The sequence below is a fragment of the Dendrobates tinctorius genome, unplaced genomic scaffold (genome assembly GCF_039654945.1).
Source record: "Dendrobates tinctorius isolate UK_male_01 unplaced genomic scaffold, ASM3965494v1 ptg000046l, whole genome shotgun sequence".
Taxonomy (NCBI): Eukaryota; Metazoa; Chordata; class Amphibia; order Anura; family Dendrobatidae; genus Dendrobates; species Dendrobates tinctorius.
In genome coordinates, this window is record NW_027361714.1 from 65,197,574 (window position 1) to 65,209,831 (window position 12,258).

General features: G+C 44.4%; 1 protein-coding gene across 3 annotated transcripts in view; it reads left to right on the plus strand.

The window, feature by feature from the left end:
• Positions 1-12,258, plus strand: part of LOC141089507 (amine sulfotransferase-like) — a 315,569-nt gene that overhangs the window by 73,797 nt on the left and 229,514 nt on the right. For all 3 annotated transcript variants that reach the window (XM_073575966.1, XM_073575964.1, XM_073575965.1), the window contains exon 2: positions 2,452-2,640. In XM_073575966.1, coding sequence (XP_073432067.1) covers positions 2,481-2,640 — 160 coding nt within the window. In that variant the 5' untranslated portion in view covers positions 2,452-2,480. The remainder of the gene's footprint in view (positions 1-2,451; positions 2,641-12,258) is intronic.

Consider the following 12,258-nt stretch of genomic DNA (forward strand, 5'->3'; position numbering starts at 1 on the left):
AATCACATTAGCAACTGCAAAAAAATTTTTTTTTACTGTAAAACCGCTCTGCACAAAGCTGAATTTCACTTCCACTAAATGACAAAGTGGGATATGGCGTGCTGAATCACATTAGCAACTTCCAAAATTATTTTTTTTTACTGTGCAACAGGTTAAATCACAGAACAATTTCACCACCACTAAATGACAAGGTGGGATATGGCACGCTGTATCACATTTAGCAACTGAAAAAATAAGATTTAAAAAAGGTCTACTCATGCTGTGCTTGTGACAAAATGTCGCTAAAACAAGATGTCCACTCTTTGTATAGAGAGGGACATGTGATTTCAGCAGCCAATGACACAAGCCATTGTCACGACATTGTGGATGTTTCCTGGTCCCCGATTGGCTAGCAACAATGTGCTCACATCAAGTTAGAAAAAAAATTTACAAGCATGCCGCTCCTCTCAGCTCTTACCACCCCCTACCGTCATCAAACACGTGCCCCACACTCGTTATACAACACCACTATCCTAGCCAAAGTGCTAAAAATACTTTAGTGTCAATGCAAATATTTTCCCTCACCTTTAACGAATATTATCAATTTTTTTGGATTTTATAAAAATTTGTGAGTATTTCTGATCAGGAATCCAAATGTGCCATATTCGTGCTGAATTTATGTATGGTGATCATTTTTCGAACATATTCGCTCATCAGTTGCACAACAAATATTGGGTTCTATCTTCTCCTGTTACTTTTGTGAAAATGAAAAATTTAGGGCTAAAAAACATTTTTGTGGGAAAATTTTTATTTTTTTTTTTATTTTCACAGCTCAACGTTATAAACTGCTGTGAAACATCATGGGGTTGAAGGTGCAATACTCATCTAGATAAGTTACCTGAAGGGTTCTAGTTTCCAAAATGGTGTTACTTGTGAGGGGTTTCCACTGTTTAGGCACATCAAGGGCTCTCCAAACACGACATGGCGTCTGCTAATTATTCCAGCAAATTGTGCATTCAAAAAGTCAAATAGCACTCGTTCCCTTTTAAGCCCTGCCATGCACCCAAATGGTAGTTTTCCTTCAAATATTAGGTACTCAGGAGAAATTGTAGAAAAAATTGTATAGTCCAATTTCCCCTGTTACCCTTATGAAAATCCAAAATTTGAAGCTAAAAATAATTTTTGTAGGAAAAATGTGATTTTTTTATTTTCACGGCTTAATATTATAAACTTCTGTTAAGCACCTGGGGGTTAAATATGCTCAATACACATCTAGATAAATTCCTAGAGGGGGTCTACTTTCCAAAATGGTGTCACTTGTGGTGGGTTACCACTGTTCAGGCACATCAGGGGCTCTCCAAACGTGACACGGCGTCTGCTAATTATTCCAGCAAATTGTGCGTTCAAAAATCAAATAGCGCTCCTTCTCTAAGCCATGCCGTGCACCAACAAAAAAGTTTTCCTCCACATATTGGGTATCAGTGTACTCAAGAGAAACTGCAAACTGTATGGTCCATTTTCTCCTGTTACCCTTGCAAAAAGTAAAAAAAATTAGGTCTATGTTTCTAGTTTGTTGCAAAAATGAGAAATCGCTAGTCAACTTTTACCCCTTATAACTTACTAACAAAAAAATATTTAAAAAATTCTGCTGATGTAAAGTAGACATGTGCAAAATGTTTTATATTAAATATTTTGTGTGACATCGTTCTGATTTAAAAGAATAAAAATTAAAAGGGTGAAAACTGCAACATTTTTTGACAAATAAACGTAAGTCATATCAAAGAAATTTTATCACTATCATAAAGTACAATATGTCATGAAAAAATAATCTCAGAATCAGTGGAATCTATTGAAGCGTTCCAGAGTTATGACCTCATAAATTAACAGTGGTCAGAATGGAAAAAATTGGCCTGGTCAGAAGGTGGAAACAGGCTTTGGGGTGAGGTGGTTAAAGTGGATTAAAAGTGTCACAACATTGTTCTCAGCAGCAATCTGGGAGTCAGAGATGCTTCCAGGGGTCTTCCACATGCTGTTCTCCTTCCATTCAGCGCATTTCCCATCCATTTCAATATTTTCACTGCCTCCAAACCTCTTTGTAGGGTCTACAGGATAAATGCTCGGATTTCCCATTGACTCCCATTATACTCGATACTCGAAATGAGCATTCGAGCATTAGGAATTGCTCGGTTGAAGTAACGAGCATCCGAACATTTTAGTGCTCGCTCATCTCTAGTTATCACAATAACTTGTAGATTGGATCTGAACAAACAGCAGAGCCCCAACCATTCGACAGAACTGGTGATAGCTGTTAATTTCTGACAAGAACATAGCTTTTACTCTAGGATTTGGAATCTTGGCCTATTGGCCTAAAGCTTACACTATAAAGTCTATATTTAATGCAATTTTAAACAAAAATATACCAATGTCGTTTTGGTTTATTTTCTTAGTTTTTGTCTTTTCTATGTCTTTTAGGTCTTTTATATTAGTTTAAAAAAACAAAAATGGACAAAGATGCAATTGAGGAAACTCTGAAGAAATTAATGTTTGAACATAAAGGCATATATTTTGAAACTCGAATTACATCACCTGAAATTGTAGATGACATAGAACATATGGAAGTCAGGGAAAGTGATGTGTTTCTTGTCACCTACCCAAAATCTGGTAAGTTCCACTAATCAATATTACTACAGTATATACATATGGATGTAGTATTAAAATCTTTGCTCCAAAAAAAAGAAAAAAAAAGATTCTCGCATTTTTTTCTCAATAACCATTGCAGTAAAACTTATCATAGTAAAGAGAAATACTGCATACATTTGTCCATGTAATCTAATACATGTTTGGAACACATATTACAGACACATAGGCCCCAATTCATCAGGGTATTTTCACCAGAATTCTGTTCTAAAGCATCTGGAAACTTTTGGTGTTCATGCTTCTAAAGTGGCATATTATGACAGAAATATTGCGCCAGACCTTTCATTGAATAATATTTCTGGCAAAGGTGCATGTCAGTTTTAACATGCACAAAAATCATTATAGGCGGATGACTTTTAATGAATTTTGTGCATCATGCTCCGGCTGTGCCTTCATTAAGGCCACTTTCCCACGCTCAGTTTTTGGTCAATATTTTACCTCAGTATTTGTAATCCAAAACCAGGAATGGGTGATAAATACCGAAGTGGTGACGTGTTTCTAGTATACTTTTCCTCTGATTGTTCCTCTCCTGGCTTTTGGCTTACAAATACTGAGGTAATATAGTACACTAGAGGAACAAAAAAGCGTAACTAGGGTCTTATCAGGGTTAATATTAAAAAATATAAAAGAAATTCACTCACCTATTGCAGGAGAGATCAGGCATGTACGATTAGTAGTCAGCTGCTGCTTGTCCAAAGGTCAAACAAGTGACCGCTGATATAACAATTCTTATGGAACTAATTTATGGACTTCCATGCGCTGCTTGACAAAATACAGGATTCCAATTATGGTGGAAGATTAATCATTTATTCCCAACGCGTTTCAAAGTAAGAACTACTTCTTCCTCAGGGGATCCCCTGAGGAAGAAGTAGTTCTTACTTCGAAACGCGTTGGGAATAAATGATTACTCTTTCACCATAATTGGAATCCTGTATTTTGTCAAGCAGCGCATGGAAGTCAATAAAGTAGTTCCATAAGAATTGCAATACTGAGGGAAAAAACTCACCAAATACCATATGTGTGAACGTACAAAACGCCAGTCTTAAGCTATGTGCCCACATTGCAGAAATGCTGCTGAAATGTCTGCAGCTTTTCCGCAACTCCCTGCCGTGGGTAAAACGCATGAGGAATTCACATGCATTTTCCTGCAAAAAACACGCGCTTTTAGAATTTTTAGCTTGCAGAATGCTTGCGCTTTCCAAGCGATTTGAGGCATCGCTTGGAAAAGTGATTGACTGGTTGGTCACACTTGTCAAGCATAGCGCTTGACAAGTGTGACCAACTTTATACTATTGATGCTGGCTATGCAGCATCAATAGTAAAAGATAGAATGGTAAAAATGAAAAAAAAAATTTAAAAATATGGTTATTCTCACCTTCCGACAGCCCCTGATCTCAGCGGCGCTCCCGGTACGTTCCAGTCCCAGGGATGCATTGCAAGAATCACGCCAGACGACGTCACACTCGCAAAGCCACAACGTCATCTCAGGTCATTGCATCCCTGGGACCGGAAGATTCTGGCAGCGTGGCTGAGGGCGGGAAGCCTCCGGGGGCCATCAGAAGGTGAGTATATTCTATTTTTTTTACAGGAATATATCCTCCAGACCCTGGGTACCATACGCACATGAAGAGCTCACTTTACGCATGGTGGGCATAGCCACATGCATAAAGTGAGCTTTTCAATGCAATCCTATGGTGGCGGATTTTACGGCTATGCGATTCCTCAGCGGTAAAATCCGCAGCATGGGCACAGCAACTGCGGAATCCGATAGGATTGCATGGGATGCGTTTTAATAGCATTTTTAAACGTTTGTGCTGTAGAAAAAAAGCAGCAAAAATGCTTAAAAAACACAACGTGTGCACATAGCCTTAATGAATCGGGGCATTAGGGTACACTCAGACATATCGTTTGCACAGCTTCCATTCCTGTGATTAAAACACTGGATGTGATTCTGTCTCTAACTGCTATGGTTTCTTGGTTAAAATGAGCGTCTACAGTTTGCGTGAAACCAAAGTAATTTGTTTTCAAAACTGTGTTGCAATAATGATATTGCAACCATTATTTGTGAATATACCTTTAATGTTAATATGGTTCCACATGTCTGCCAGCCAAATGCACCAACGCCCATGTCTGTGTCCGGGATTTGAGGTTTCATAGATCCAACTCACCAGGTGAGCCTAACAGCTCTTCTATTCAAATTAATAGGTGATAAGGTACAATATTCGGCAGCAGGCACAAAAGAAATTATGGGAATGCTGGGGTCCTCCTTGTACAATTCTTAAATCCAGCCAGAGTAGATAACAACTGATCAATGGGGTGAAGGGTGTTTACCACCGAACTCATTAATGATTTAAGTCCCAGAAAACCCCTTCACCGAATGTTTAATGGTATGACTATACTTTGCCACATACAGCCGTGTTTTACATTCATATTACAATTTGGCTAGAGATCAGTAATGCTATTTGAATAAGCAAGCAATGGGCTTTGTTACAGTTCTTTTTTTTTTCTTATTGAAATATTGTGCTTTGCAATTGGGTCTCCCTCGCACGCCCAGGGCAGCGGGGTACTCGGTACCGGGCCGGTGTCAAGGTGGGAATGTGTCACAGCAGCGGTGACCCGGTCCGTGGCCCTAGGCGCCCAATATCAATGGCGGTGATGTTAATGGTGCTAAAGTTTATTAGAATAGTTTGTGAAGCCACCCGTCGTGTTTGGCAAGTAAAATGTTGAGCCAACGCTGCATGCAGATCCGCTGGGACTGATGGTGTGGTGCAGCAAAGATGGTGTAGCTCCCCAGAGGTGGAGCTGTAGTCTCAGGGCAGTGTAGGTGCAATGGATGAGGAGAGGCGCAGAATGGTATAGATGTTGTTACCCAGATGTAGCGGTGCTGGAATAACTGGAGGACACCAGTGTATGCGGTTCCAAAGCTTTACTCACTGTTTGCAGTTCACACAACTGCCTCTCTCTAGGTGTTCCTAGTCTTTACTTGTATGACAGACAGCTGTAACCTGCTTCGGGGACTCCTCACTGTGTCCCGGCTCTCTATTCAGTTGCTGTTGTGTCCCAAGTCTATGATGGGAGCAAGGCGTTAGCGGCTCACTACTCCTCCAGTGTCTGTTGCCGGACATAAAGATCCAATCAACCTCGGGGACCGGGCCCCGGCCTTTGTGCTCTCTGGTCTGGAAGGGTTCTCTATCTTTCTTCAACCAGCTTCCCACCGTCCTTCTATTCTACTTCGTTCCGATCTGTTCTATCTCTCTTATGGAAGGTTAGGTTATCAATCTTATCAGTCTCTTTCTCTGGTCTTTCTCGTGCCAGCTGCCCAGATCACTGGGACCTGCTGCAGCACGTCCCTCAGACACCCATCTTCTCTCTTCTCTCTCCTCTAACCAACTAACCACTAACTCTCACTCTTCCCACTCTTTTATATCTAACTCCACCCGCCTCCCCAGCACCTCTCGTGTTACGAAGCCAGGGACCACAAAAGGCACCCCATGACCTTTCCAGCATAAAGCATGGATGGGTCCCTGCTGAACTATCCTGTGTGTGGGGTGCAGGTGTTGGAATGCGGAAAGGAGTTCCCAGCCTACCTGGATGGTGGGGCACCACACCTTAGGAGAAGGTGCAGTACCTCTGTGGCGACTGAAGCCTCAGGGGCGCCACACAATATTTTCATTAAAACCAACCAGTGGTTCTTTACTGTATCTATGAACAGTATGGAACACCACCGCTTTATATATTCTGCAAGGAACCAGTTGTTTTGTCCAAAGATTAGTTTCTACCTCACAAAGCAGGGACCTGTTTTGGTGAGCTACATTGCCATTTACCCCTTATGCGGTAGTTGAATGGGCTACAAGACATTGCATGACAGGTCATTATAGCCCTTTGTTGCTGTTTTTTTGTTTGTTTTTTTTTCAAATTATTGCTTAAATATGCTTCAGTTTTTCACTTAGATTAATTTTTCCTCCATTTCTTCATCTATTGCCATTTTCTCTAAAATACAAAATTTTTCAGACAATAAGATGCACACACTAGAAAAAAATAAATAAAAGAATAAAATTACAAGAATGGGGTTTATTTTATATATCATATGGATTATATGCAGTTGTTTTGGTACAGACACAGTAAAGTATGAAAGCTGAAACAGCATCACAATGCTAGTCACAATTCTCCAACACATTCCCATCTAAAATGTCCCCTTTCCAGTAATATTGCAAGACACAGTGTCTCCTGACAATGCCTGCACATTGCCCCCTCACTACGCTAACCAGAGTGCCACATTATCTTTTCAATATGGTGCCCTATTATTTTGGCAGTACAGTGCCCTATCATTACCACGGATAGCCTTGCAAAGCTTCAACTCTTCTGATTCAAAAGCATTGTGAGCATTTCAGGAAATGGATATGCCCAATCAGGGTATAAAGGAGGAATTTGTCATAGGTGCTTCTGTTTCAAGTGTGGGAACATAGATAGAAGGTCCTGTAGCACACCTGTGCAGATTTCCTGGTTTTTGTCTACAAATGTGTATAATACTATTGCTCACTTAAAGTCACACAGAAGTCTGTGTGTATTCTGACCACATAACTGGGATGCAAGTGAGGGGTTCTTTAGACAGTGTTACAATAAATGTCTATTTGTCTGTCAGAGTTACTGTAGTACTCCATATCTCCCAACTTTTGAAGAAGGGAAAGAGGGACAAAGGCTGCGGCGCATGCAGCGGGCCGCCACAAATTTTAGGCTATGCCCCTGACCACACCGCTTTTGCGATTAGTCACATCTATGTCCACGCTCAATTGCACCCATTTAGCACTGCTGATCACACTGACTGGTACTGGGGGCATAGTAAGCTGGCATTATGGGCACAGTGGCTGGTACTGTGGGCACACTGACTGGTACTATAGAAAATAAAGTAAGAAAAAAGAGAGAGAGAAAAAAGAAAGAGAGAGAGAAAGAATGAAAGGAGATCGAGAGAGAAAGAAAGAACAGAAAGAAGAAAGAACAGAGAGAGTAAGAAAGAGGGAAAAGAAAGAACAGAGAGAGACAGAGAGAGAGAAAGAAGTAAAGAAAGAAGAGAGAGAAAGAAAGAGGGGAAAGAAAGAACAGAGAGCGAAAGAAAGAACAGAGAGAGAAAGAAAGAGGGGAAAGAAAGAAAGAACAGAGAAAAAGAAAGAAAGAACACAAAGAGAAAGGGGACAGAAAAAAGAAGAGAGAGAAAGAAAGAACAGAGAGAAAGAGGGGAAAGAAAGAACAGAAAGAGAGAGAAAAAAGGGGAAAGAAAGAACAGAGAGAAAGAAAAAGGGGAAAGAAAAAAGAACAGAGGGGGAGCAAAAGAAACAAAGAATAGAGAGAGAGAAAGAAAAAAAAGAAAGAGAAAAAATAAAAAGAAAGAAAGAACAGAGAGAAAAAGAAAGAGGGGAAAGAAAGAACAAAGCGATAGAGAGAAAAAAGAGGGGAAGAAAGAACAGAGAGAGAAAGAAAGAGAAAGTAAGAGAAAGAAAGAAAGAAAGAACAGAGATAAAGAAAGAAAGAAAGAGGGGAAAGAAAGAACAGAGAGATAGAGAGGAAAGAAAGAGGGAAAAAAAGAATGGAGAGAAAAAGAAAGGACAGAGAAAGTAAAGAAAGATTAGAGAGAGAAAGAAAGAACAGAGAGAGAAAGAAAAGAGGGAAATACAGAACAGAGAATGAGAAATAAACAGAGAGAAAGATAGAACAGAGAAAGAAAGAAAGAGAGAGAGAAAGAAAGAAAGGTTCTATAAAGATACTATAGCAGCCCGGCTCCCATTGTAATGCCCACCTGAGCCTCCCGATGCAGGACATATCATGATCCGCTCACATGGCCGGCAACACTGATTCCAAGACGATCCTGCTGTCCGTGCTGTCGGAGGAGGACATGGTGATGGATCTGAAGCATTCCTGGTTCCGTCACAATCTCCTCATGAAATTACCTCATTTCCGGTCAGCTTCCAGCACATCACTTCCGGTGGAACGTCATGTGCGAGTTTTAAAGTGCTCCTTCGGGCTCCGCCGTGTACTGGGAAAAGCCCACTTTGTATGCCTCGTACACACTTGGCTCCGCTCCGTACATCCAGTACACATATGGCTCCACTCCGTACACACACAGCTCCGCATACCCCATACACACGCGGCTCCGCTCCGTACGCCAAGTACACACACGACTCCACTCCGTACACCTGCGGCTCCGCTCCGTACACCTCGTACACACGATTCTGCTCTGTACGTCCCATATACACGCGCCTCCACTCCGTACACCTCGTACACACACGGCTCTGCTCTGTACACCTCATGCACATGCGGCTCCATACACCTTGTACATGCGTGGCTCCGCTCCGTACACCTCGTACACGCGCAGCTCCGCTCCATACACCTCATACACGCAGCTCCACTCCATACAAACAGCTCAGCTCCGTACACCTCGTACACAAGCGGCTCTGCTCCCCACACCTTGCAGACACGTGGCTAAACTCCGTACACCTCGTACACGCGTGACTCCGCTCCATACACCTCGTACACACGCAGCTCTGCTTTGTACACCTCGTACACACACAACTCCGCTCCGTACACCTCGTTCACATGTGGCTCCACTCCGTACACCTTGTACACATGCGACTCCACTCCGTACACCTCGTACACATATGGCTCCGTACACCTCATACACGAGTGACTCCGCTCCATACATCTCGTACACACGTGGCTCTGCTCCGTACACCTCGAACACACACAGCTCTGCTCCGTACACCTCGTACACATGCAGCTCTGCTCTGTACACAAAGTACACACACGACTCTGCTCCGTACACCTGCAGCTCCGCTCCGTACACCTCGTATACACGCAACTCTGCTCCGTACGCCCCGTACACACGCGGCTCCGCTCCGTACACCTTGTACACGCACGGCTCCGCTCCGTACACCTTGTACATGCGCAGCTTCGCTCCGTACACCTTGTACATGCGCAGCTCTGCTCCATACACCTTGTACATGCGCGGTTCCGCTCCGTACACCTCGTACACGCACGGCTCCGCTCCGTACACCTCGTACATGCAGCTCCGCTCCGTACACTTCGTACACGTGTGGCTCTGCTCCCCACACCTCGTACACGTGCTGCTCTGCTCCCCACACCTCGTACACATGTGGCTCCGCTCTGTACACATGGCTCAGCTCCATACACCTCATACACACGCTGCTCCACTCCGTACACCTCGTACACACATGGCTATGCTACATCCACACTGTAAACCCCTCCTGACCCCACACAGAAACATTACCTCATCCAGCACCATGACAACTAGCACAGCAGAGTCCTGCAGAGTGCATTGCAGACAGTGACAGGAGGCCCCTGATCATGTGACCCCTGACTCCTCCCCTCTCAAAGGTCCTGTGCGCACAGAACATACAGCCCAGCCACATCATTGCAGGCTGCGGTGGGTCTGTCTGGGAGGGAGAGGATGGCGTCGGTGGGTGAGGAGGCGTGATGGCTCAGTGAAATGTGGGAAAAATAGCGTCCCAAGCGAGACGGGAGGGGGGTGTCAAAAATGGGACTGTATTGCGGGAATCGGGATGGTTGGGTGCTATGGTACTCACCATCACAGCCCCGTCCTACTTTGTCTCCTCTTTCATTGTCTGTAGAAGTGCAAGTCCCGGGCATTTTGCTTAGGATGCGCGTGTGCACACTTCCCCTCTCTTAAAAGGGCAGCGTGCGTCCTCCTAAAGTGTCCACAGCCAATGGCTGAAGGACATTTTCTATGGTACCTCCTCCAGCATGGAGGTGCCTGTGTAACATTGTAAGTTTGTTCCTAAACACTCTTGTTAGTGGGTCACCCCCGCGGGCTTCACCCAGGGCAGCGGGGTTACTCGGTACCGGGCTGGTGTCGAGGCGAGAACGTGTCACAGCAGCGGTGACCCGGTCCGTGTCCCTGGGCGCCCAATATCAATGGCGGTGATGTTAATGGTGTTAGAGTTTATATAAAGTTCGTGATGCCACCTGTGGTGTTTGGCAAGTAGGGTGGTAAGCCAACGCTGCATGCAGATCCACTGGGACTGATGGTGTGGTGCAGCAGAGATGGTATAGCTCCCCACAGGTGGAGCTGTAGTCCCAGGGCAGTGTAGGTGAAATGGATGAGGAGAGGCGCAGAATGGTATGGAGGCTGGTGCCCAGGTGTAGTGGTGCGGGAATAACTGGAGGACACCAGAGCATGCGGTTCCAAAGCTTTACTCACTGTTTGCAGTTCACACAACTGCCTGCCTCCGTACTGTGTTCTCCTGCACAGGACATGGAATCCACTGGCTCCCAGGCCTCTCTTTTCGCAAACCTGTACCTGGAGGTCTCCCACCAGAAGACGCAATAGGATAAAATGCCCTCTTACCTACGGGCTGTAATCATCCATCTTGATACATTGACAACCCCCCATGTCTTCGCTCCAACGCTATGGGGGAGACCCTGACTATATTGGGGGGTTTTGAATCAGTGCACACTGACTTCAAACTCCTGGCTCATCAGTTCATCTTCAAGCGGGCCAAAGTGGCTTTCATTATGTCTTATCTCTTTGGTGAAGCCTTGGCTTGGCTCATTCCCCTATGGGAAAGTCCCCCTTGTATAGAATCTCCAGAACTTCCTAGAGGCCTTCAGGAGGGTTTTTGATGAGCTCAGATGTGCATCCTCAGCAGCCTCTTCTCTCCTCTGTGTGTGTCAAGTAAACCCCACAGTGAGTCAGTACCCTGTACGTTTCAGCACACTTTCATCTGAAATCGCCTGGAATAGCAAAGCTCTGGAGGACACCTTCTGGGAGGCCCTCTGAGTGAATCAAAGACGAGCTGGCCAGTCGTGGCATACCCTCCTCTCTGGATGATCTGGTGTCCCTGGCTACATGGATTGACATCAGGTTCCAGAAACGCTCCATTGAAGTGATTTGTGAGAGAAGGCTCTTACGCCTGGCACCTACCTTCCCAAGGCCGGTCATATACAGTAGCATGCCTCAGCCTTGGCAACCTCCTCAGAGTCTGCAAGTGGACCAAGTGATGATGGCCAAGCATCGCCAGGAAGTTTTTTGTACCAAGGGTAGGTGCTTCTATTGTGGCAGTTCCGAGCATGACATCCACTCCTTTCCTGAGAAACAGCGAAGCTCCAAAGCCTAGGGTCTGTTGGAGACTGAGGCTATTCTGGGCAAGAACTACTCCTCTCCATCACTGACTCTGACTGTAGCTGTTTCCTGTGGCAACATCAGATTTGTTGAATCAACCTACCTGGACTCCGGTTCTGCAGGTAATTTCGTCCAACAGGCCCTTATGGGGCACTATAAGATCCTGGTCTAACATCTACAGTATCATTTGGTAGTTTTATCAGTGGATGAAAGACCCCTCTCCGAGGCCATCTTTTCCATTAATGAACCAGTGGAATTTTGGGTAGGAATGCTGCACTCTGAAAGGATTCCTCTTTATGTGCTGTCCAGTTTGTCTCATGCTCTGCTTCTTGGCCTGCCATGAGCCAGTCTTGGACTGGAAGTTCGGGAGAGGTACCCTACTGGGGTCAAGTTTGTCACAAGTGTTGCCTTGCTCTCATTCATCCTGACTG